Genomic DNA, 27,906 nt, shown 5'->3' with positions numbered 1-27,906 from the left:
GAATCAGATATAGAAATGCAAGAAAAATTATCTTCTTGGCTATTTAAGGCAAGCTTGTGACAGTGGAATTATGACACCTTATGGCCTTCTGAAACCAGCAGGACATCTTAGAAGCTACAACATTGTCCACTGCAGATTATGGATTTAGAATCCCCAAGCAGAGCATTCACAAGCAGATTACACAGTGCTACCTGCAACTGCTGCTTTTGTGATGTGGCCAAAGACCCACCATGAAGTGATGGCTTCTGTCCTCCACCCCACTCTCCTCTCTAAAGAAGATTAATATGAAGTCGATAACTTTCAAATTATAAGTGGACAAGTCTTTGCCCTTCACAAGAAAATAAAGATTCTTAAAAGGGAATGAAGGCTGCTGTAGTTACTGTCTGCCATCAGGAAAATGGCAAAGTTATCAGAGTTCAGACTGGTACAGATTTATAGAGCTGAAGATAGACACACATAACAATTATGAAATATCCAGGAACTAAAAACTGCAAAGAAGTGACTAGCCCATGTACTAATTCTGTTGGCTTCCACAATATTGCAACCTCAGATTTTTATGAGATTAGTCAATCTGCAATCCCTCAAATTGTTGTTGTTACAGCAATCACAAAGGTATTTCAATTATTTTGTAATTAAATATTAACTGCACACACCAGGAACTTTCAGTCACAAAATGGCAAATATGACCTTTTTTACCTTTTATTTTAGGACATACACCTGATTAAGCTTATCCAGAACATGTAACTTCGTCATCACCTACATCACTGCAGGAAAAGCAGAGATGAATTCCTGTGTTTAGCCCTCAGATGGGGAAGCTCCAATAAAAAAAAAACCAAAATCCAGGTAACCAGTCTCCAGCAGAGTCCAGACTAAACCTCAGAGCTCCCTCATTTGCACCAGGGAGGAAAATTCTCAGCTGATATCGAGCAAGGTAAATGGGTGAATGTCAGTGGAGCTTCACCACTGACACATCTGCACTGGCTTTTTGCCGACAACATTCCAACGACTTCCACAAACAGACACGGAGTATTCCAGAACCCAGGTTCACTACATGAACATGCAAATGCCAGCAACTCCAGTCACAGAAAGGTGCCTTAGACTTTAACACTCTGCTCTGAGCAGCTGGGCATGCTGCTGTGTTAGAGAGCACTAAAATCACAAGTCCTTAACCAAAGCATTTATCAACAGACCTGAAACGCCCTCTTCCTGTTTCCATGGAATTTGATGTTGATGTGGCAATAATAGGGCACAGGTACTGAACTGATCAATACTTTTGAAACGCATTTAACATTTTGTTCCTCTGTACTCAAGTTTTGCCTGTGGAGTAACCCCTTCCATAGGAACCGTGAGAGAAAAAACACTTAATATTCTTAGTTACAGGTTTGATCTGGAGAGCTCTTGCCTTCCGGCCCCTATTCCACAGAACTCCCATTTAACTTTAAGTACATGTATAGTCCCACTGATAATAAGCACAAGTATAAATGAGTTCTTAGAAAGAGGCTGTAGCCCTCAGCATCTTGCAGAACTGATCTTGTTTTTATTGTCACTTACATACACTTCTACCAGAACACCTTGTGTTTTCTTTAGGAACCAAAATGCTCTCTATGTTTTGTAGATTATTCCAAACAAATCTGAAAATACAGACTGCCACAACTAAGCAACAACTTCAAATGAGAAAGGGAAAACCCAGAAGAAACTGAAATTATTTGAAATGTGAAACTCAAATGGTAAACAAATATATATAAACATAAAAGGTCTTTATATTCATAGACTGGTAAAGACAATATATGAATTACAATACAAAACCAATACAAGTCACCATTAACTACACTGTTCATAAACAAATGAAGTTTATAGATATTGATATTCTCCATTTAAATTAACCTTTACTTACCTTGCCATAGCTCAGCAGGATTATCCTCACCAAGACAACGTTAATGTGAGCACCCAGGGACTCATCATGATAAATTTCATTAACCTGCAAAAGAGTTCAGCACTTTAATGATGGTACTGGCAGCAAGTAACTATGAAAGCAGTGATACAGCAGTATCTTTTATGCTTTGTCATTAGTCCAGAGACCAGTTTGTGTTCATACACAAAACATGAAAAACCCCACTAATGCGAGAGGGAATGTTCTCTTTTCCAGGCTCTGTTGTAGCCTCCCAACAAGTCATAATTCAAGAAATCATTTAAGATCAACACATAATTGGAGACTGACAGATTGACAGGTACATAAGTGCCAGCCTAAATGGACTTGGAGGTATCATGGTGCACCTACATGATGCAGCAGAGCTGACCCGTGTGTGCCTGCTGGAGCCTGGAGCACGGTAATCCAGGCAGAATCCCAAATATCTCTCTGCTGGGCTGGACTGCAGGTGGGGAAGGGGACAGTGAGCAGAGGGACAGGACCTCTCTCCCAAGAGCAATTCACTGAACCAGCTCAGCTGCACCCTGCAACTCTTCCATCTGGGACCCATCACCTCACACTCTGCCAAGAGGATATACCTCCCTCATAAAGCTGGTCGGGCACATGGGCTGGCTTTGTTGTCTGTCAAAACTCATCAGTGTTAAACTCTGCAAGCAGAACAAAAGCTACAAAATGCCAGCAAATTAAAACTGTCTTTTTTTTTTTTTTTTTAATAGTAGAGCTACATAACTAAACATGCACGTGGGAAAATCAGCCCAGGAACATAGAAAAGAAAACTGTAAATATTTAGAGAATAAAATGTGGATGAATAATGATTACTGAGGAAACACTACTACATGCAAGCTAGGCAAATATTAACTGTTAAAGAGGCTGATTTAAGTATTCAGTGATGAAGACTGCATGAAACTCAGCCAAGTGGCAGGGGTTTAGCTTTACAAATTAGAAGAGGCAGATGAGATTCCCTGCAAGGCAAGTACCTCTCCTAAAACCTCCTTCCCTTGGTAAAGGTTGCACCAAACTGGACTGCTTTGCTGGCTGGACCTAAATTTCATTTATTCCTGCAAACTAGATTCATTACTCCAAGCTAATAAATAACTTTCAGAAAACCTTTCATTTGAAACACGGTAAATAACATCCTGTTACTTTCATCAGCCCCAGTTTTAATGGCCCATCTTTTATCTCTGCAAAAATCATTAAAATTAAATGCATCAGTGTAGGCTTTGCTAAGCAATCCCCGTTGACATTTTAAAGTGAATTTTAATTCATTTCATCCGTATTTTTTGATAGAAGGGCTTTATTTTATGCTTGGTAGATGTCCAAATTTTCAACAGTCCTGAGTAACCTGTGCTGATGGGTTGGAAGTGGTTTGGCTGAACCACAACTCCAGGAGCAGGTTCACACCCTCCAGGTCACCTGCCCAGGCACCTGGAGAACATGCTGGGGGATGCCTGGAATCCAGGCTTGTTGCTGGTTGATGGGCAAGCAGATCCTTGGCTGGAAGATGGTGGATGAGGAACCCATGACTATAATTGGCTTCAGGGGCTGCTATTTTCGTTCAGATGTAGAAGTAGCTGATCTGTTCAGATGTACTTTGTAAACAACCCCTCCAGAAACTGGATAATCTCTTTACATGTCTAAATAAGACTTGAGAAGGCTAACTTCATATTCCAATAATTTAAAAAATCTCTTATTTTTACTCTAAGGACCATTGCTGAACGGAGATTATAAAGAGGTAAGACATAAACACATATTTTGCTTTACAAAAATTCTTTCACCCAGGAAAAAGACCCATGTGAGTTGTCAAGGGACTCAGAGATAATAATTTGCCTCCCTCTTTGTGTGGTGAGAAGAAAGCACACGGATATGAGGTTGAAATAAACTGTAAATTACCTACACATGAAATGAGTCCTAAACCAGAACTGCTGTGTACAGGGGACAGCAAACACAGCATGTAAATAAGTATTTAATTAGTTCATAAAGCATAATCCAAATTACTCTCTCTCTCTTAACCTAAGCCTCTTTTAACAATAGTTGAGTAACCGAACAACTGTATCGCTGCTCTATGCCAAAGGGAAACTTGGCTTGAAAACGTTGATGGAACAGAATTAAAACACTGCTTGACTGTTCATGCAAATGACATCTAACAAACAAACTGTGAATGAACAGAAAAGCACAAGCACTGTAAAAAGCTGCTTGATTCTCTTGGGATCTTGGATTTTGTGCAAGACAGTGGGCCAATTCAAAGCTCTGGGTCTTGGTTTCATTAATCAGGATGAGTCCAACCTCTCTTCACAGAGCATCTTTCTCTAAGCTAAACTGTGGCTTTGCTAGTAGTGTCTCACTGCACATAGATAACATGCTGAAATAGATGCTTTTCTTTTTTTCCAGCATGGCCTAAATTGCACTTATTTGTTTCAGGAAGCTAGTAAAGTTACAAGATCCAAGCAGCTGAATGTTGTGCTCTCAAACATTCATGAAAAGTGCACACAGTTGCCTCCACGATCATTCTCTCCAAATTTCCACCTGTTATTTCAATAGGAAAGCAGAGTTGAGATAATGCAGCACAATGCACAGGGCAGAAAATGACCAACCAATGTGTGGAATCAGAAAGCTCCAGGCTTGAGAGCAAATCACAACTTTGAAAGTTACTGTTTCAAAGCAGAGGTAATCAGACAGTAGCTATACATGTTCAGATGTCCGTGCAATAAATACACACAGGTGTGAAAACAAGTGCACAGTACTTTCACAGCCCTGCATCTCCATGTACTTCAGTAGGACATCCTGGTTCGTACCAACAGATCGGTACAATCCTGGATCAGTACGTCTAAAATTAAGTTGCTGCATAGGAAAAGAAAGGACAGAGACTATCCCAAAATCACAGCTCCTGAACTGAAGGTGGTGAATGCATTAAATCCTGTTAGATGTCCTAGAGTGATTCAGCATTTATAGAGGGTGATGAAGAAGGCTGGGTAAATCTCAAAGAATTCAAAGCGCAGTGAAACACTCTAAAGAGACTTTCATCAAGCTATTGTAGTTCACTAACTATTTTGGGATAACTTTGCTTTCTTTTTCTGGGATATTTCAAAGGAAAACATGCACTTCTATTTAAAGTTTCTGTTTAGAAATCAGGCTGGCACAGATTGGTGCTACATAAGAAAAACAAAGACTTCATTTACTTTTTTCATCTGTCCCTCCCTGCTAATTTTATAATTCTTCTGCCTTGAGCAAGTTTCAAGTCAGCACAGTAAGCACATAGAATACATCAAAAAACTAAAGGCAAGCCAGGAGTAAAAGCAGCACTGGAAAGTTTTTAGTATTGAGCAAAGCAGGCCCCAATCCTAAAAGGGAATTTTGAAAGCTGCTGTAACACAAATAGTAATCACTAGCCTGCAGCTCAGCAAGTCCTGGTGCAGAGCAGGTTACCTGCTGATAGAGCTGGCAGGGCTTTTGGGGAAAATCAGGTGGTTCCCTCAATCTCTAATTAAACCAATGCACAATAGAAGAACAATCTGCACATTTTGGCAAGTCATGGTCAAACTCATTCATGCAGTTTGAAGGAGTTCCCAGCCTTGCAAAGTCTGTTAGTATCTGCTATGCAAAAGGCAGCCCTCTTCATCACAACACAACCACAGCTCCATCCCGCTGAACCATAAATCATCGTGTTCATCCCGAGGCACACCCTCTGCAGCTCCACGAGTTGTGCCTTACGCTCGGGTGGGCGCCGCTTCCTCGGGCTCCTGAGCACACACACCCCGTGGACATCTAATAGTTTCCACCTCAGGCCACCATCAATGTCAAACGGCTCCGACCCAGCGACAGCGGCCGTCAGAGGGCACATCTGACCATTTGGAGAGGGCACAAAACAAGATGCATCTGGTTTTCCAGCCGCCACAAACTGCTGATCCATCCAGCCTGATTAGCCTGCTCTTTGATCACCCAGCGTCCTTACTCAACTACTGTTGCAGAAACTACCGATGGCTACGTGCTCCCCGGCAGAGCAGGGACCATGTGTGGGTCTCTGCCAGAGCGATACTGGAGGAGCTGGAGAGCATCAGCTCCTTCCCCGTGGGATGGCAGAGCTCCTGGCAAACCATTGTTAGAGCCCAGCCCGAGACGCAGCTCATTCATCAGATCGTAATTATCTGCAGCAAAGCCTCGGTGCCTGGTGGGCATCCAGTGATTGTCTATTTCTGTAAGAAACATCTGTTTTGAATTACAGAATAGGAACCAGGAATGTCATGGAGGATACTGAGCACAAACTTTTGTAATCTGACCCTCCCAAAAGCGTTCCCCTCTCACTTTATATTTCTGTGGTCCCACTTCAAACACCACTATCCTCTTCGATTTTCATCACCTCTTTCATGCTTTTGAAGATCCCAAAGTAGCATTTCTAACATTCCCAAAGCTTTATCTTAATCCCACAGGAATAACATTACATCAATTCCTTGGGTGGATGTACTATGGTCACACAGAAAGTCATCAGGCAAAATCCAGGGTTCCCAAGTCTCCCTTTCTAGTCCTTACAAGGCATTTCCTAATTTCCTCAAAGAGGAACTCTTTTTTTTCCTGAAATCTTTGTTGAGCATCACAAGGAAAAAAAAATAATGAAAGCACACAACACACATGAAACTTAAAGGTCAAACTGTGATCTCCAATTTGGAAAACATCTATCATTCTGCTCAAAACCAGAGGCAACAGGCAGTTTTAGAAGAGCTTGGCAATGTACATTACAAAAAAAGAGATAAGAATCTGACATTTTCTATGCAAATATGAGCCCAAGTCCTGATTTACCTTCCGTGGTGTGAGAGTCAGTAGAAGTTACCAAGTCCAAGTTAGCTGCTTCTGATCAAAATGAAAAACATTCCCCTGAGCAGATGTGTTGGCAAGGCACTAGGTAGCTTCATGTTACGGGTCTCTATCTCATCTTCAACTGTAACACTGGCTTCAGAAAGGTCACAGACTTTGTTTTCTGACTTCATGACTAATTTATTTCTCTTAGTTCCTCCCATAGGCTCTTGGAACTCCTCATTTTTGCCACAAACCATTGCTCTGAGAAGTTTTTCTAAACACTGTAAATTACCTTTGCACCAAAAGACTTGGTATTTTTCCAAATTACTGTCTCAAGATGATGGTAATAAAATCAACTATAGCATCATAAAATAATTAAGCAGATTGATTTATCATGTTACTACAAGGGATAGGGGTGTGGTGTCAATCCAATAAATATGGTGACCTCTTCAAATCTAAGTGGTTTGGTTCAGAAAAGCATCCAGAATTTGAAAGCTGATCCTAATTATCCACACTCCATCACACCAACCACACTGTCACAACTCAAAAGTCCCTGGCTGCAACCTTTATGGCTAAAACTCATGTTGGTATTTGGAGTAAAAGAAAAATCTATCTTTTAACAGTACCTACCCTCTGCCTTGAGGATGGTACCAAATCCTGTGTGATGCTCTGTCCTGTGTCCAACAGGGCAGCAAGGCACATTCCAGGTAATAATAATGAGCAATGTTCACCTAACTGACATTGGGAATAATATCCCTGTGAAAATGAGCACAACCTGTAAGAGTTCTGAGAGGGTCTTTCCTGCGGGAGCTCCTGAATTCCAAGTCACAACTACAACTTCCACTGGAGGGTGGCAATCAAGATAATGAACAAAAATAACCCCATGAGGCCTTTTCAGGCACTGTTCACACCAGTCACAATTACTGGTTTATAATGATCCACCTAAACGTGGAGTTAACTCACATACATATGTTTAAGCTTTCAAACAAGCTGTAATTCAGCTACTGACAGCTGAAGTGCCTCAGATGAATAGAGCTGGACTTATATTTGTTATTTGTGGAACTTCTTAGAGTTAGTTCAGCTTTCAAGTGAACATATTGAAATAAACTGATTTTAAATAATGAGCATTGGTGCCTATGAATTATTTAATTTTAAAAAATCCAGTCAAATTCCACATTACTGAACTATCCTTCCCATCTAAAAAAAATGCTTTTTTAGTTTAAAAAGCATGATTCTGGAGACAGGGTGCCCCATTATTTCAATGTATTCAATCATCACTTTCTTTTTAACAGCTTGAATTAGACATGCTTTCAAGGTTTTTATCCAACTGTCAGTTAGAAAACCGATGGCATTTCTGCCCTCTCCTCTCATTAGGGACTTGCTGTTCTGTACCTGCAAATCTTCATCCCTCATCAGCCAGAGAAACGAAAGCAGAAATCTCATCTATAATAGTAGTATCATGTACATCCTATTAAAGAGGACAGATAACATATTCAACAGCGCCTCAGGGTCACAATTTCAAAGACATATGTAGTACTGAAAGATGCAGGTGAAAGACTCCAGGGACTTTCCAAAGCCCCCAGCTGCATAACTCTCATTGATTTCAGTTATTCAAATGAAAAGTTATTTAATGTATTTATTCTGGAGTTGAAGTTTCACTTGAAGGCTGAGAGATACATAAACCCATAGGCTAATTTTTAAAACTGATTCTCACTAATTTCAAAAACAGGTAAATGATTAAATACTTAGATAAATCTAGCCCTGAGTGAGGCATAAATCCTATTTAGGGTCTCTCTGCCTTTGAAATAACAGCAGTTATGCACCCATCTAGTTTGAGGAGATAGGGTTTGTATCACAAATATTTTGGCCAAATATCCATTTTGTGAATATATATAAATATTGCAATATCACATCTTTTACAGTAAGGGAATGGAAAGGAAATGAAAGATTTTTACCCCTGAAAATTGTCCAAAGATAAAAAGATATACCTACTTTGTAGACAAATTCTTCTAAAATATAGACAAGGATGACAATTGCCAGCATTAGAAAATGAGGTAGTTGAGAAATCAAGGAATATTGTGGAGGAAGAAAGACAAAGGATACAAGAAAGAGCTAAAACAGGGGCCTGACTGGGAAAAAAAACCCACCATTTGAAGAGAGGCATGAAAGTGGAAGACTTGAAGTCAAGACAGATGAAGCCAATACATACAAAAAACCATTTGCAATTGAGCTTATTTGATGAGACTTTGCTATTTGGAATGGCCGAAATATTGTAAGATCACACATTCTACCTCTGACTCTTCAGGAAGTTTTGAAGATATCCAACCTGGATGTTGGATACAATCCTAAATACAGGATTGTAGCAGCTGAAATAGTCACACTAGTCAATAGTGCAGGCCCAGCCTGGTAAATGAGCGGGTCTCAGGTCTGCTACTCTTCCACAGCAGGCAGCAAATGTCCTGCTTAATCCTGGAATCTCTGTTCAAGAGGGTTATGAAATGATCAGAGAATTTCAGCACTGGGGCTGGCTGCCAACAACACCCACCTTAGAATCACAGAATAGTTTAGGCTGGAAAAGACCTCTAATATCATCAGGTCCAGCCATCAACCCAGCACTGCCAAGGCCACCACTAAACCATGTCCCCAAGTGCTACATCCACACATCTTCTAAATCCCTCCAGATCATTGATAAAGATATTAAACAGTGCTGGCCCCAGTTCTGAGCCCTGGGGAACACCCCTTTTGACTGGCCACTACCTGGATTTAGTTCCATTCACCACCACTCTTTGGACTTGACCATCCAGCCAGTTTTTTTACCCTGTGATCGGTGCACCCATCCAAGCCATTTAGCTCAATGACATCCACTCAGCTCCCTGCTCCCCCTCTCAAAGCATCCTGCAGTGAAATCCTTTCGTTTCCCAAGGAACAAGATGCCACTTCTCCAATGCCTTGCACTTTTCCAATATTTCCCAAACACTCGTAGAACCAGATAAAATCCCTGGGGTTTTGAGACGCCTTCTTGCAGAAATTGAATTACCTTCCATGTTCTTGAGTAACTACAGAGCTACAAGTTTCCACCCAAATCCCTCTCCTCTGTGGCAATGCTCCTGCGTGCTATAAATACAAAGTTAATTTGTGCAATGTGTGGGCTCACGCTTGGAAGTGCAGAGGACTGTGCAGGCTAATATCCTTCCCAGGAAAAAACACAGCGTGACGTACAACTGAAAATGGTGCGAGCGAGAGGCAGCCGGGGGTCCCTTAAGAGAAAACAGTGGAATATTTTCCAAAGGTGGACTGAACGTCCCGTGGGTGCTGAGCAGAGAAAAGAGAGGAGGTCAAGAGAAACCAGAGTTTTTGTATGAGGAAATGACTGGAGGATGGAAAGGCGGTGGCACGAGGCCGAGCTCACTGCAGTGGAACGGCTGGCGCGCAGTCAGGGGATGCGTGGCTGCAGCCCAACATGTTAAAAATGCTCTGGCGTCTATCACCATTTGTTTGGGAGTGACTTCATTTCCAAACTTTGGGATAAATATTAGCACAGCTATTCAAGATAGCCAGGACACCCAGCCCCTGGGTTTTTTCTCACTTCATGGCTTTTAGGTGTGGACTGTAACACATCACTTAAGCAGCACAAAACAGATTTTACTGAATTTACAGTCGTTGCACTGGGCTTGAAAAGAAAAATAAATTGTTTTGATTGGGTTGGTGGTAGGGTTCCACCCAAGATTCCTGGGAGAAGTTAGTTAAGGACAACTGCTCATGCCATCACTCACAAGGAAATCAAGAAAAGTGGGGAGAAGCAGCTGTGCTGGGAGTTGCTTCTGGGAAAGTGGTGTTGTGTCCCAGGAGGGAGAATTCACCTGGGATTTATTTAATTTCTGGAAGCTCAGAAATTCAACTATTTGATCATCCTCTTATCTCCAGTAAATACTTTCACTGCTATTTTATTCAGTTACCATGCATTCTTGATTTTATGCTTACCAACTTGTTACTGTACAAAGCTAATTGATTCTATGCTTAATGCCTTGTCGCTGTAGGAAGCTAATTGATTACATCCTAAAATCAACAAGAAACACACAATCTGATGGTTATGGAAGGATCTTCCACCAGATTTAAAAATACAGCTGGAATTTTTTGTAGCTGTCTCTTCTTTTTGAGTGACCTTGGACCTACACATTTCATTAGAAACATGAAATGGTCCCCAGCACCACCTGGCATCTGCAGTAACAAACCCCTCTTGCCTCTCTATACTGGAGCTGGAAACAGGACTGGTTACCATCACCCATCCCTCTGCTCAAATACAGACTCTAGAAACCAGCTGAGTTTTGAAGAAGGGAAGAACAGGACAGCACTAATGACTGCCAAAGACCATCCAGAGCCTCCTCAAGAGGCCTTGGGGATTTCAAACAGCTCCTCAAATTTGGGCACAAGGCATGGGATACATCCTCAGTCCCCAAAAGACATGTTTCTTCCTCAGAGCTCTCAACAGAACAATTGTTGCCTATGCCAAGAGCTGCTGTGCCCTGTGGGTACAGTTACACAGGCTGCACTTTCTAAACCACTTGCAGAGACAGCATGCTTAGAGTTGTTATTTCTTGCAATTTGTGTGTTGGATGGTTTACTAAAATTAGGAAGAAGTATATTCCAGAGCTGGAACATTTATGGTTTCTTTACCATTACTGTATATTTTAATTCTTAAAAATAGATTTAAGTGACATGATAAGTAAAGAGTCATGTTTAATCTATTTTGGCCTGTTTGCCACATTCCTGGTTTGGCCTGTTTGGCTTGTTAATTTAGAGATGCATAAAACCATCTGTTTCACTGTAGACTTTGTTTTAAGCCTCAGAGGAAATAAACCACACAAATAAATGAAATTCACTGTGTCATTTCTGTTAGAATATATGTATTTACCGCCATCAGAGCAGACACCAAGGACCTCATAACTCTAATGTTAGTGCAGGTTTTTAACTATTTATAATGCTGTTATAAAGAGTCGGTGCAACTGAATTTATATCAGACAAGGGATTTTCTTAAATCGTATTCCACCTCTCATTTAAAGTGAAAAATGGTGATACTCTGCACATTGCTAAAAGAATGTAATAAAGAAAGAAAAAAATAAACTTCATAATTAAAAAAATACATCTTGGAAAAACTACATCCCAGGCAAATGTACCTAATAGCCTGGATTTCTGCCTCTGTGGTTTGTAAAGCCAAAGGAGCCACCTACATGCTCATCCTCTTGACATGACTGCAAACTTGAACAGTCAGACTCCATTTGTCAAAAACAGAGCAGACCTAAAATTTTTTACTCAATGCTATTTCACTGAGAACACACATTCACTGAACCTAAAGCTTTTCTGGATGTTTTTTTGAGAAAAGACTCCTGTTCCAGATGAGAAGGAAGAAAGTCATCCCCAAATGAGTTGCCTATGAAGGGGGCTGCCACTCAGTTCTATTTTTTGGGCAGAAGCAGGAAATATATTTTGACTTTGATCTGTAACAGGGATGATTTTTCAAGACTTGATTCTTTTCCCACAAAATAGTGTCCTTGCTTACTGAGTTGGATACTAGAGGGCTGCTGTGTCTGCTGCACTCATGTTTATAAATAAAAAGTGGTTCTTACAAATATAATATTCCCTAGTGTATTCTTTCATCCCTACTGCACTATATAGTCTGTTGCACAGACTATGGTTCAGAAGATTAAATATTTAACTAAGGAAACCTAAAGATGTCAGTCATGGAGTAAACACTAAATCAATTTAAAAAATTTCAGTGTTACACTACATAACATTTTACTGCGGGGCGAACAAGGAGCAGCAAAGTGCCCTGGGACCTAAAGTGGCTGTTGAGGAATCAAAGAATTTATCTGAGTAGTTTCAAAAATGTGAAAAAAAAAAACAATTGAAATTTCTAATAGAACCTTATTTGAAGACAGTTCCCCAAACCACATTTCTCAGCAAGAAGCTCGGATTAAGGGAATATACAGCTAAAATGTAATGACTTCCAAAAACCTGAGCCCCTGCTGACCCTGTGCCCCCAACCCACCAAAGCACGTAAGCGGGACTTTGAACATTTTAATAGTTCCATACTCAGCTTCTTTCTTGGCCCCTTTTGCCTTTTTTTCTTCTCCCCTTTTGAATTTTTTGAAAGTGGCCTGGATTTCCCTCCTATTACCTCCTGCCATGAGAGAAATTTGTTATGTCTCCTTCAAATGGGCCAACCCAACCTACATTCCCGGTCCTCTCAGCGCCTTCCCACAGGGCGGTTCGCGGGGTTGTACTCACAATATTCATCAGGGTCAGCAGGTACTTCTGAACGTGTTCTTTCCCATGGAACTGAACAACTGAGTCATCAACCCCCAGAAGGACTTCGATGTTGTAATCGTCCTCCGTCGCGTGCCTTCGGTGGCGCTGCCTCGATCTGTGCACCTGGTCTTCAACAAGGCTCAACGCGCTGTCGAGATTATCCAAATTAGTGAGGTTAGCAGCTGGAATCAAACAGACAAACAAGTCATCAACCAAGAGAGGCTCAGGCTCAGGTTTCAGCTAAGCTGGTATGAATTTGAAGTAGCAGCATTTGTTATGTTCTGGGTGTTATGTAACAGCATTAGTTTCGCTTAATGTCAATTAAAAATTACCTAAATGAGAGAGAAACGTGACCCAAAATGTTTTTGCTTTGCAAAGTAAAAGCAATGCTTTCTACTAAGCAATACTGCATAATAAATACAAGCCCAAAAGGGCAGCAAGGTCATGCCAATGTTTTGAGGAGAAGAATGGAGCTGTTTGAGGTAAAATGCTTGTTACTTGAAAGTACTTCTAACAAAAATACACTATTCAGGGGTATTGTGCTACCCAGGGTAGTCTACAATTCAGAACAATTAAAGATAGACACCCTACTTCAAAATCTGATCTTACTGCCCACAGACTCCTATTTCAAGGCAGGTGCAGTTGCTGATATAGTCTTTTTCTATCCAGGCAGGTAGCAACAAACCAGTCCCCTGGATTCAACCTTTTAGCTCCTTTGCTAGATACACACATGCAATCCAACAGGAGTGACATGGATCTTATTTATCATCACAGTTCAGGACCACATTTTAGATATGAGACTAATTAATTTATAGCTACGTTCACAATTTTTTAACAATTTTTTCTCCTTCATTTCAAATTTGCCATGTCACTTTATATTATTGTATGTCAAAGACATCAGGTACAACAGTAGTTACTTCATTACTAACAATTTCTAACAGTCCCTGTGATATGAAATGCACATTCTCTGACAGGATGGGACATGATTATTGTGGTACCTACCTACTAAAAATTAACATGAAAATATGGAATCTTGACATTTCACTCTGAAGAATAACAATTATTAGCTTTAGTATCATTACTATCATTTGCATTACGAGAGCTCTGGATGTCCCACCAAGAACCTCTTGATTTTAACACATGTCAGAAAAGACTCACTCAGAGAGGTGAGGAAAGGCAGTGAGGTGGCTGTGGGTTGAGTAAAGGCTCCCAGTGCTTCACTCACAGGAATACAGTGGGAAGCAAAGGGAGGAGGCCAAAGCCATCACCTTCCAACCAGAAATAAGAAACGACTCCTGGAAATGCTATGAAAGTGGATTCTCCATCTTCATTTATTGAAGTTTTCACATCAAAACTGGCTGCTTGAGAAGGGCTGAATGAGTCACCAGATCACTGGGCTCATTACAAGAACATCTGCGCTCTTGCCTGAAGACCTGCTGCCTCAGGCTGCTGTGTCAGCAGGTCCTGGGCAATGTGCAGCCTGAGCAGAGTCCCCACAGCTCCCTTCTGGGGTGACAGTAACATACTGTCCTGCACAGCCTCCGGCTGCCAGGAAGGACACACACCAGGCAGTGTTCCTTACTGCCCCAGGTCTCTGTGCCTTGTGTGATGAGCAGCTTGTCTCTGTGCCTCCAGGAGAGACCTCCTGTCAAAGGACAGTCCTTGAAAGACAAAGCTCCTTATACCATTTCTCCACCAAGCTTCAAGGACATGCTTGTCCCGAGACCCACAGCCACAGGTCACCACACTGCCCTGGCAGGGCTTCCCTCACTCACTGGACAGAGAGAAGGTCACACGTGGTAGTTCTGCATCCCTATGGAGCCACAATGTCCTTCTCCCAGCACAGCAACACTTAATGCAGCTAATAAGCACAACCACCATGTTCTCATTGCCAGCCTCAAGGCTCTCAGCAGCTTCTGCTCCTGGAGCCACAAGTTTTCAAAATTAGTCTAGTCAGAATCTATGATGTAGCATGAAAATTCACTCTCCATGCAGAACCCAGCTGTCACTCCCAGGTGTACCACGAAGGGTGAATGGGTCTGGCCTGGCAGCAATGGAGACAGCTCTTTATCAGAGCTCTAAACCTGCCAAGTAGCCAGCTCCAGCCCTGTCTCTTGGTTTACTCTACCAGGAAAACTTTATTGTTAAAATTTCCTTGCTAGAGCCCAGAGGTAATGACTGAGCCATCACAGCGGTCTCAGGGGACTTGCTATGAGACTGTGGGGCAATCATGTATTCATGATCTGTAAGGCAAATCACAGTTCCTGTAAAATTTGACCATAAATCTTTAAATCCTCTCTAGAAAAGAAGGCCTAGGCTGGCAGGGCCTGCAGGTCATGTCCTCTCTCTGCTGCTCACAAAAAGCTACAGCAATCAGCAGCAAGGCCAAAGCTATCAGAGCTGCTATTGCAGAACAGCAGAGCTGGACAGGGGGGAGAGCCTGAGCTCTGCACTGAGACTGCAGATGGGCAGCTCTGCTGGCTGGGGGGCTGCTATTTGGCTGGGTGAGTGGTTGGCTGTCAAGGTATCTTGAGCTTTTGTGCTTTCATCTCTTTCCCTTATGTGTCAAAGTCAAACTAACTCCGAGTGCAGTATCTTTATTCCTGCTGTGAGTAAATCAGCCAGAGGCAAAATGTGATCCTACCATCCTGCAGTGAAAACTGCCTGTCCTCCCTCTTTGCTCCTCACTTCATCACTGTCACACTATAGCCCTCACAGTCCTGCCAGCTCCTGGGAAAAGTTATCAGGAAGTTCCCTGGAAGTCATCTCACTGCCAGTAGGTGCCAACCAGCCACTTTAAATTTTCTTTGGAGCATAAAAATTCTCCACACCCACAGTTACCTTCACCCCTCAAGTGTTTCCCTCTCAAGAAAACATGCCCAGTGGGCACTGGTACCTCTGAGACAACAACACTTTCCAGCACAGAGAAAGCCACGTTGGCTCCAGCTGGCATTGGAACCATCCCAAGAGCACCAACACAGCTCAAAGCATTTACAGCAGTAGCTGCAAGATTTCTGGTTCACATCCCAACTTCCCACCAAGTGTTCTTTCCCAGAGGCTCTCCCAGGACAGGCAGGGACGCCTCCACACACGCCTGACCACATATCCCACAGTGCTGCTCTGCCTCTCAGTCTCTTGGATGATGAATTGTTGGATTTGCTGGACCATGCTGGTTTATTCCCATGTTGAATTTGCTCCTAAATGACTGTTACATCCAAATGGAATTAATACCCATATCTTACCATAGAGGAAGCGAAACAAAGTTGCATCTGTAGTAAATGAGCAATTTGTAGTGTTTTGGCATCTCAGCTTTCCTTGGTTAATATCAGTAATTTTACTGTATCATTGTACTCCAACAATATGCTAGAAAAGCTCAAAAGAAAAACTCCAAGAACTGAATAAGACACCAAATTCCTCCTTAATATTTTCCATACTATCTTCCTTCTGGTCACCCCTGCACTTTGCACAGTAACATCAAAAAAGTCATCTCAACCTGCACTGTGTTTTACTAAATCATGCCAAGACCTCTCCATCAGCTGTTAATTTTCAGCGACTTTTGCCAAATCAGCCACTAATTATTGGTGCCAACTTTGTTCTCCATCTCCCAAGAGCAGACACTTGGCATTTGCAGGCTTAACAATAGCCTGTTTTGAAACCTTCTTGTTCCTGCTAGGAAAAACTCACATTTGTGCAAATTAACCACTGAGAGACAAGGTTCTATTTTTCTCTTGTGCTGCTCATCCAGAATAAATCAAAGAACAGCAGCACTCTAATAGTTCATCTGAAAATCCCTCAAAACCCCTCTTTTTTCTATAAAGCCAGCTAAAAACTCAGTAGTATTTCTGTGGTCTTCTCCCAACACTGCAGACCATCTTCCAGTGAAAGTGCCCAAGTTGCACATTACTTTTGCCTTTGCAGGTCTTCAGAAGAAATCTCTCTCTGCAACAGTTTGGGATGACACCACCTTATTTTCTGAGAGTTTTTGCCTTGCTCATTAATGTTTGATATCATGTGCTTTATGGAAACCTAATTACATGACATCTCCTCATTCTGCCTTACCCATCATGGCAGGCAAAGCTCAAACAGATGCTCTGAGTTACTGAAGCATGAACACGCTGCCTGCCATGAAAATCGCCTCTCCCTGTGTTTTCTGTCACTCCCTTTAGGACATCCAACAAAAGCACAGTTGCTGGCTCATGATTCTTGTTTTGTTTTTTTTCATGACCCCTTTCAAAAAGGCTCAGGGAAATACAGCTGCACCTACAGCTCTTAAAGAGGCCCTTATGAAATGACTGCACTTTAACTGTACTAGATTTAGGGTTCCCCAGTCTCACAGCAGCGATATTGTCCTAATAAAGCAGTTTCTAATTTTTACCTCCTCTTTCTGACAGAGAGAAGGGAACTTTCTGGCAAGCCCAGAGCAGAGACCGGGATGGGCAGCTGGGGGACTGAACTGCATGTCATGTTCACAGCTGTCATCTGTGGCTTGTCAGCACAGCAACGAGCTGGAATTTCTTTTCAAACCTGAGTGTGCAGCATTCAGACCAGCCAGCCACCATTTAAATGCAGCTGGTTTGCTTTTATGGACACTTCATCTGTCAGCGTGGGAGCAGACGAACACCTGAGCTGACTGCTGAGCACCTTCTCTGCAGCCACACAAGGAGCAGCACTTTTGATGCTGATCTCCATTCCTGTGACACTCTCCTGAAGGGACTCCCAGCTTCCCATTCCTTGCTGCAAACCACCAACTTCTTTTTGGTTGTTTTTTTTCTTTTCACCCCAGTGACTCAGACCGAGCACCAGTGATGCCCAGGTGGAGCCTGCTCTGCTGTGGTGGCAAACATATGTGGATGGCACAGGAGCAGAGGGCACCCAGCCCTGTTCAGCTGCACCACAGCTGGTGGCAGTGCCAGTCCAAACCTGGGACTGTGATCCCAGCACAGGCATGAGGCCATCTACCACTTGGTGCTGCAAATGCAGGAGAAACAGGCTGTGTGGTAGGGAAGCAGGAGGCAGGGTGGACTTGCTCAGCTTCCCGCTGCTCAAGTACATCTGCACCTCTGGAAAAGTACCAGACACCAAACATCCTCAACAGCTTGACAGAGAACTGCTCTTTTGGGAATTGCACCTTAAATCATAAGTCATCTTTCTGCAATGCTCCCTGTTGCTCAGATGCTGTAGGCTTCTGTTGTGTCTGTCCTCCGTGATCAACAGACTCCCTAATTAGCCCCCAGTTAGCCTTTTCATGTATTCTATAAAAGCCCCCATTTGTCCTCCATGGTAAATTGAAGCCCAACTCATGGAAGTTGGAGTCACCAATGAACAGTCATCAAATCTTGATTTTTATGCCCTAGTGATTTTTTTCTCCCACTTTTAAGTTCCTTGATTTGGGGTTTTGTTTTTCATTCCAGTTGCACACAATCATGATGTGTTTTGTTCATTTGCTAATCAAGAGTTCCTCTAATATTTTAATTTCTTTAAAAACTTACTTCTGCTGGTTTTACAGCCCTGCTCACCTCCTTCTTTGCTTTCTGTTTTGTTTTCCAAATGTCCTCTACTTGTCTTTCTTCTCCCCCTTCACCATCCTGCTCAGCTACATTGGTCTTTCATAATTTATAAATCCCTTTCCCATAGTACAGTCTGCATTTGGACCCTTCTGCTATAGATCACTCATAAGAAAACTGGGTAAAGCCAGCAAGGAATTAAAATGGGAGAGAGCTCCTGTGATGTGAAAGCCAATGGAAAATGGTCTAAACAAGAGAAGCAAATCCCACACAGTGCACTGGGTACATGACACAAAGTTAGCCCTTTTTAAAAGACATTCCCAGGAGGACATTGCCTCAACATTTGATTTTCATGAGCTTCTTGTGATTTCTTGAATCACAGGTTAGCGCAGTGGCTGCTATTTGGTAATTCATTTACCAAGAACAATTATTGCAGCAGAACTATCTTGGGGTTGTGACCAAATTCTCCCTCTTCCACTTTTTTACATAAACTAAAAGTAAGACCACACTAGTAGACTAAAGACCAGGCATGCATCAGGCATCCTCAATGAGGTTATGAATCCTCATCCTGACCTTATCTGCAAAGCAGCACTCATTTAAAAAGAAACTCTTGGGCTGCAAGCCTTGGTAACCACATGATCTCATTACAAGCTCCCTGCCTCTGAGTTTATGGTGATGCTGTTTCCAGTCAAATCACATTTTAACACAGAGCCTGCTCCACCTTTCATCTGGCTGGGGGAGTTTGCCATGGGTGTTGGGGTAAGTTGGGCTGGGCTCTCAAAAGTAGGTCTCAGACTCCAGCTGCATGAAGGCCAGCACATATGGCAGCTGAACTCCCACTGGAATGATCCAGTCCTGGCATTTGAAACCAGGAGGAGTTCAAAGTATTTAACGGTATTTCATATACTGTATATTTGGGCCTTTATAGAGTAATTCTTGTAAACTTCTTGGGGCAGAACAAGTGTCCCACATTTGCAGAGTGAAAGTACATTCTTGCAAACACAGGCACAAGCAACATTCCTTTTTTTCCTTGTCATCTATGCGACAGCACAGTGACTCTAAATCTCAGGAGATGCTCAAGTGTCTGCCCAGATCATAAAATAAAAGAATGGTTTGGGTTGGAAGGGATCTTAAAGCTCATCTTGTTCCATCCCCTGCCATGGGCAGGGTCACCTTCCCTATCCCAGATTGCTCCAGCCCTGTCCAACCTGGCCTTGGACACTTCCAGGGATGGAGCAGCCACAGCTTCTCTGGACAACCTGTGCCAGGACATCCCCATCCTCACAGGGAGGAATTTCTTCCTTATGTGCAGTTGAAACTTAGATCAGCGAATCTGAGTTATGAAGAATAAAGAAGCTGAAACTGACTGAACTGACAAAATAGAGAACTTTCAAGACTGAAAAATAAAAAATTGTCTTTTTCCAAAGGATAAACCAGTTAGCACAGTGACAATGGCCAGGTAGATGCCGTGGCAAAATGGCCAGGCCAGAGGCACTAAGAATAACCACAGTTAGATGTTGCCAGGGAGAACTTTTCTGGCAAGTCACAACAAAGAGAAAAGTTATCACAATACCAAAAAGAAAAGTTGAAAACTAAATTGATCTCATCAGGGCCAGAGTCACACAATGAATAACAAAGATGAGAGATAATTGCACTGGTAAAAGATTAAGTGAGAGCGAGGTAATAGAATACCCTGGGCTAAGCTATTTTTTTTTTTAAATGGTGAAACATATTGTGTTAAAATTTTAACTATCATATTGCAACATAATAGTCAAAAAGGGGAAATGAAAGAAATGGCAAAACAGCCAGGCAAACCAATCTATGTGACCTGGTTGAAATGGACCTCTCTAAGAACTGAACACAAACTTTTTCCAACAGCAAAATTTATCCTTTGGAAGATTTTCAGCTGTCAACCTTACTAATGCTAACACAGGTTTCACAATTTAGCACCAAATAATCTATGAGCAAGACGTTCCACATCTAGTGCTTGAAAGTAAGCTCAAAAAGGGGCAAAAATCTACTCTAGAAAATTAATTTTTTGGGCCAACTTCGAAGTTTCACTGACTTAATTGATTGCATCTGGGAAATACTGTCTTGCAAATATTTTGGCAAGTCATTGTAAACTGGCCTGTAGTGCAGAGCCTGTGACTTGCAAAACAAGGTGCCTGATTTACCACATCACACTTGTTCCAAGAGCCCACAGTTGACCCTGGAAAAGGGCTCCGTCCCTCGAAAGTCCCCGAGCACACGTGTGCACCCAGGCAGGGCAGGCTTTGCCTCACAGCACTCACACAGAGCTACAAAGGGAGCTCTCAGTCTCATTTGCAGTTAATGCATAATTAATTAAACTGCAGAGTTCAGCCACATCTCCAGGCAGGCGCTGGGCACAGAGCCAGAGCTCCACGAAGCTCCAGGAGCCCCAGAGATCCCACCTGAATTCCCAAAGGCAGAGGATCCGGAGCCGACCCACAACCTGCTTTTCCTGACCAGGCTTTAGCCAAGTGTTTATGGGCTGTTTGAGTCCGAGTCTGCCACCAAGATACTCAAATGAGATACTCAAATGTCCAGTCCATATTCCAAGCATGATTAAATTACAGCAAATTAGCACATTAAGTAAGCTGCCAAGCTGACCCCCTGGCTTTGTAGGTGACATGTCCAACAATCCCACTTGCATTTTTAACAGAATGAAATGCCAAACCTTGATACAGGACCTGAATAACAACAGATTACAGGGGGTGGAAGCTGTCTTTCCATGAGCCAACTATTCTGAAAGAAGGGGAAATAAAGTTTAATTACAGTTTAAGAAACTAACATTAAAAAACACACAGGTATTAAAAAAAAAAAAAGTCAAATTCCTACCCAGAGCAGGGGGCTGAAAAGATGGAGAAAAGGCAAAGAAATACATAAAATAACCATACATCATCAGAAATACTACTGAAGCAAATAGGCATTTTTCCAGTGCTTTTTAGCCATAACCTCAAGTCTTGTCTTTTGGTAACATTTCAAAATGGAATTATCCCATCCTTTTAAAAGGGGAGCGCTTTTCTCGATTATAGTCTCACAAAGTTGTAAATTATACAATTGAATGTTCTCAATGTCAAGTAGAACATAATATAAATCTCATCAGTGTAAATAATGTACTGCACAAATGACTGTGCAAACAGTTCCTGTTTCTTACATAATCATTATGATCTTTTAATTAGACAAAGTAAACAGTCTGCTCATTTCACCAGGTGAAGCATAGGAAGAAAGTTTCCCAAATTCTAGGGTAAAAACTACGTGCAATTTGCAGTATCTATAAGTTCAACCAACTTCTTATACATCTCAGAATATTGTGCAATAAAAAGGTTAATTTGAGTGTCCCAAGAAGAAAACCTCAGATGGGCAGGCTGAGCAAAGGCAGTGCAATACATGATGCCTTGGCTACTTACACTGGCAGGATTTAAATCGGAGCAAAAAGGAATTATAATTTTACCTATGTTTTGGAAATATCCTTGTTGCTAAATCTGCTTGGACTTTCTGCAATAACAAACCCAGCTGCAACTGATTGGGGATTGTAGGGAAGACAAAGCTCACTTGGAGGACACGGGAGTTTCTTGGAGGACACGGGAGTTTCTTGAACATCAAAATGACAGTAGAAAACCCTGAAAGAGAACCAGTCTCTGCTCTAGTGAAAGTGCACGAGGTTTATTCCCAAGGCATTTCAAAATCAAGGGCCGAGGCTTCTTTGGCTATTTGTACAAGAGCTCTGAATCTGTCAGGCCCTGCAAAAAGCAAACTGAGAAATGCTGCCCCTCTGCTGCTCTGCCACCAGTGGCTGAATGGGACGCAGGGTCTTGGTGATAACAGCAGAAAAGAGATGTTTCCAACATGCAGCATTCCTCATGAACATGGATCAGGGATGGAGAGAGGGGGAAGGAAGGCAGGGAGGAAGCAAAGAAGCTGGGTGGGTGTAAGGACATCAAAATGCTCAAGTGAAAAGGCAAATTAAGAGGCACAAGTCAGAAGAACACAAAGTGAAAAGAAATCATGGTACATCTTCCTGCTGCAGTTCCCCAGTGGCCTCAGGAAGGCAAAGCCAGGGCTTGCTCCCACCTCCCACTCCCCAGCCCTGAAAGCTGTGTCCTGAGAACAACCCATGAGCTTTAGGGTGCACAGGGATGAGTGCCAAGGTTTGCCAAGCAAACCTTCTCCCCAGCATGCGTGGGCAGGGCTTTAGTGTTTCTTTTTCAAGATAAATTTAGCATTAATATCTGTGAGCTTTAGAGGGATTAGAGCCAGGTCAACATGCATTTAGTTTTCTGGCAGGTCCAAAATATTTTTAATTCCTTTCGGGTCAAATTGACTTGAATATGGAATTTTTTTTAAAGTGAAGAAACAAACAAAGCATATTAGTTCATCTGAAAACATGTTTTACTCATTTGATATGAAATCAAGCACTTTAAGTCTCAATGTAGAGAATCGTTGAAAAATATAACATATTCCAAGGGAAAGAAGGGAGATGGTTTGTTTGAAACCCACTGCCATGAAACCCCTCAACATTTTCAGAATTTTTTTTTTTGTCCACGTGAAGTTCAATGAGAAATTCAGAATTTTTTTATTAATAAAAAATTTCCCCTAACTCAACTGCAAGTGCCAGGACTTAAAAGAGTTTCCATTTGCCTCTTTCCACCATCTACCCTGGTTCCTCCAAAGGAATGATCATCATTTTAGGACCTCTGTATTTTTATCAGGTTATCTACATATTATTGATAAGCAAGCTGTACCTAGCACTGTCTGACTTGCCCTTCAGATTGGCTTGTAGCCTAATCAAACTGAGGTCATTGGTCTGCTAAATCAGATGTAGTCAGTAGGATGTGATGCTCCTTGGCAAGCAACAGACAACTCTGCTATAGGGACAAATCAGACTCACCACATCTCAAAATAAAAGCCTTTCAAGAATTAGGTGGCAAGGAATTTATCTCCTGAATTAAAGACAGTATAATCTTTGTCTGTGCAAATAAGGCTTAAAGTGGTCAGAAACTGCATTTGTATTCACCTTGCAGAGTGCTATAAAATTGCTTTAGTATTAATGACTGCTCTTCTCTTACTACAGAGAATGAAATCACACTTTGGAAAACAAATGCACAATGTCCAATAAGAAGGGCTGGGAAGCCTCTTTTATATATATATATATATATATATATATATATATATATATATACACAGACATGTATAGATACACATACATGTAATAATCACTGAAATAAGAGAACTTTGCATTTTAACAAGGTATTGATGGTGGCTGGAGGGTTGGTGGACAACTCACTTGATAACTAACATATCAAGTCACACACTGGAAAAGTATCAGAAGCAACAGCAAATTGAGATATTAAATTTTTAAAAACTCAGTTAAATTCTCTTTAAATGGTGTTAACCCAAATGGAAGCTGAAAAGGCTAGACAAGTCAATGGCAGTTAAAGAAATAATGGAAGCTGTTAAGGGTAAAACTAGACAGCTGTTCCAAAGCTCCAGGTAGTTTCTGCCTCCTGAACTGGAACAGTATATAAAGACCATTTAGCTTCTAACCTGTTATTTTTGCAGAATAAAAGGGAAATGTCAAAACCAACACCAAAAAAACCCTTTCAAATTGCCTTACAAAGCAGTTGCTAAAGTAATCAAGAAGTTAACTGAGAGCTCTGCTGACATAAATAGTAAAGGCTTGCAGTAATTAACACATTCTGTCTAAAACTGGTAGAAACAGTGACTCCAGATCTGAGTTCCTGCAATGAGTTACAGGTTTTATCCAAATACTGGACTTCAATTAGTTGAACTCTATCATCTGTTCCTACCTAGTTAAGAACTGGCTAACCAAGCCTCTCCTAATTTACTTGATTCTAAAAAGGCCTGTGATCAGTTGAACAACAATCACAAGAAGAAATGGAATAAATACAAAAACCTTCCACAAATCATCAGCTGTAACACCACAGTTTATGTTCCAATTTAAAAATCAAATGGTAAAAAGCTGTCCACGAGTATATTCATCTTCTCTATTCTTCCAAAAACCTAAATATTTAGATAATAGTACTGATCATACAAACTCTGATAATATTAATTATTAATGTGTACTGTGCTAATAGAAGTAATAACATGGTTCCCTAATCTGAAGTCAGAACAGACTCTATCCTCTTTCAGTTCTTGCTGGGCAATATTATTCCTTCAGTCTTTCAACACAGAAATTCTTTATATTTTCCCATTACAAAAAAGAAAAGTCTACCAAGCTAAAAGTTAACACTAACTGAAATTACTTTAAAGCAATAAAGTGACATTTTATAGCAATGGGGTAGCAAGACTGGAAGGAAAAGCAATATTTTTTGGCTGCTGAAAAAGGCACACTTTGGGTGTCAGGGTCTCTTCAACAGATTATTGTTCCCTAAGAGCAGCTTAGGGAACTGTCTCCTCAGCAACATGAGTACCCCAAATACTGTCTCCTTCAGTCCACCTATAGTATCTGTTCACCCAGATCTGAGACCATAAATCAGTGCTGAAAAATAATGTTTTTGAAAGTCATACAAAACAGCATTTACTTGTCTGACAACAGTGCTGTTCAGTTATGCAATAAGATATGAAAGTACTACAGTCAATAAAGACTCCACTTTGCTTTGGTGACCTGGAAGCCCCTAAGAGTCCTCAACAATTACTTTGGACTTGCAGGACTCAGAATGATCTTCAGTGTGAGAGCCGGACATGTATTTATTGGAGCTGACACTAATCAATACCCATCACTTTCTCCCTGGTTTCAACTTTATTAGCAAAATGATATCAACAGCTGCTACTGTCCCAGTGAGCCTCAAAAGAAAGCCAAGGGTTGATGGTTTCCAAGTGCTCTCATTGCCTGGTTCTCCAGTTTACCTTCAAGTCAGCTCCAGGCTGCCTTTCAGTGCAAAGTTTTCCATTTGACCTTTCCTGTATTTCTCTTAGGATCAGAGAATTTTAATTTATTACTTTCTCACTCTTTCCAATCTATTTCTGGCTAATCTTCTCTAAAATTTCTGAAGCATTCGGAAAGGTTTCTTACATTCTGGTTTTAGTCCAAGGTGCCTTAGTCTGAAATACTGCAGTGCAGCTGGGCAACTCTTACACTTTGCTGAATAACTGATTCACCAAAAGTGAAGTTTTTTATTGTTTTGAAGTGATTTTCAAATCGAGCCGCAGGGGTTTTTTAGGGATTAAAAAAACCCCAAAAATAGTGGAGCAAGGACTCACATTTCATTTTGGTGAACATATATTCCCCCGTGTGAAAGTGCCTGCACCTTTCCAAAGAACTGGAATCTGTGGGAGTTCAACATAAATGAGATCCTCAACCTTCCTAACTGAGAGCTTGTTTTTTGCAGACACTCCCTAGCTTTAAGCTTTCACTCTTGACCTTGACTTCTTGACCACTTGAATGGGAGACTGTTACCCAAGTCCAAAGCAACAGTCCTTAGCCTGGCTAAAACTCAGGAAATAGCAACTCTGAGCAGCCAGCTGAAAGTGGGGAGGGGGGAACCCACACCAAAAAAAATACACCACCATGAAAAAAATCACAATGAAAAAAAGGGAAGCAAAATAGCTAGTGAAGGGGAAAATCTTTTAAAGGTTTTTCCTTTTTTTTTTCCCCTCACAAAGTGAGTGTGTCTAACTGTGGTATGAAATTAGTGCAGCAACCATTGCCCATCACATGAGTTTCAGCCACCTCTTCTGACCAACGGTGGGCTCTGCAGTGCGATTTTTGTATTGGGGGGGAGCTAAATATTTCTGGGCAATTCCACTAAAATTACATTTAAAAAATTCATCTGCAAAGCCAAGCAATGCTCTGGGAGAACATCAGTATTTGGAACTCCTAAAGCACGAGAAAAGTCAGCAAAGAACAAAATGTCTGAAGCATTAACCTGCCAGGATTATAACTTAACGTCACAAATTTCAGGTCCATTTGAAGTCTCACAACAGAGAAACTAAGGCAACCGATTGAACTTCCTTGTGAAAAGAACTAAAAAACCCAAAAACCTAAAGAGTACAGCATGTGGTCTTGCAGATATGTCCTGAATTCACACAGGGAGAACAACGCCTTTTGCAGAAACCCTTGTTGCCATTAGTCAAGGCAAAGAGAGGGCAAGAAAAAAGTGCTTTCTCATCCAGCTGCAAAAGCAGCTTCCATCTCTTTGTTTCCCAATCCTCCAGGCCTGGATCTAGCTCAATCCAGACATTACTTACAGCTACCAACCTCAGCAAGGCCAGAAACATGCCCAGTGGCCTGTGAGCAACATGCTGCCCCACTGGTATCAGCGGCTTAATTTCAACAGGAATGCATTTCCACCTTCTTTCTCCTTGAAACTCAGAATATCCTCCAGACAACCAACACCCTTCCCCAAAGACAAGTCATGGCAAAACCCCAACAAGTTCTGTAGATAACCATCTGAGCAAGGAAAGGGGTCATGCCAAAAAGCATGTGGGAGAGGGAAGAAGTGTTGTTTGAGTTTGGAGAGAAGAGTTGCTGTGTTTGGCCAATACACGTGGAATTTGACCATGGAGCCAGAGGGCTTTGGGAAGAGGTATTTCAATGTGCTTTCAAGTGTTGGACCACTGATGGAAATGCCAGTGAAGAACTGCAAGAAGAGAGTCTGACAGGGCCAGACTGAGCCATTCCGTGTGGGGGGGACAATTACAGCTCAGCTGGCACCAGCACAGCCTTCTTGCTACCCCTGCCTTCCTGACACGCCCGATATCTCTGAATAGCCCACATATAAGTAATACCAACTCTCAGTTTACAGAGTTTCCCCAGATTTACTGTTCCCTGGGAAAGTGAGAGGTCAAGACAAGAGTATGAGATCCCAGCTAGTTTCCAAGTTCTTCCCCTTGGTACCTCAGGAGGAAAGGGAGAGACATTCAGGGAGTGAACTTTTACCAGGGCAGGTAATGCAGGACCAGCACTTGCACCAGGCTCCAAACTGCTGCACCTGCACCATGGCATGTGACTGCTGCTCCAGCTCATTCCAGATCTGCTCCAACTGGAAACTCTGCAGGGCAGGGAGTGTCCCCCATCGGTGCTGGCACCGTGAGGTGTTTCCAGTCCAGGCTGGGCATTAGGTATAACCATCATGTAAGCAGCTGACAGCTACAAGCCATTTTCTCCCTGGAGCCAACTGCTTCCCAAAACTTCTGTAAATCTCTGCCTCTTAACGTGAACTTACCACAGCTCCATAATTATGGATGTTAGCAGAAGGAGCAGACAAGCTGAATTAGGTTTCCGATTGCATGTCTAATTTATGTACAACTGCGGCAATTACAGATGCAAATTAAATAACTGTGCAGAAAATGGGTTTTATTAGCCATAACTAAAACCCAATAAAACTCAGTAACTCA

General features: G+C 41.8%; 1 protein-coding gene across 1 annotated transcript in view; it reads right to left on the bottom strand.

Annotated features, from left to right (window-relative positions):
• ADAMTS2 (ADAM metallopeptidase with thrombospondin type 1 motif 2) overlaps positions 1-27,906 on the bottom strand; it is a 173,761-nt gene that overhangs the window by 45,397 nt on the left and 100,458 nt on the right. Inside the window, exons 4-5 of the mRNA XM_017828007.1 lie at positions 13,001-13,203; positions 1,895-1,978 (exon numbers count right to left, since the gene is read on the bottom strand). Coding sequence (XP_017683496.1) covers positions 1,895-1,978; positions 13,001-13,203 — 287 coding nt within the window. The remainder of the gene's footprint in view (positions 1-1,894; positions 1,979-13,000; positions 13,204-27,906) is intronic.

Source organism: Lepidothrix coronata, unplaced genomic scaffold (genome assembly GCF_001604755.1).
Source record: "Lepidothrix coronata isolate B3197 unplaced genomic scaffold, Lepidothrix_coronata-1.0 Scaffold144, whole genome shotgun sequence".
Lineage (NCBI taxonomy): Eukaryota > Metazoa > Chordata > Aves > Passeriformes > Pipridae > Lepidothrix > Lepidothrix coronata.
This window is presented reverse-complemented; position numbering and strand designations above follow the sequence as displayed.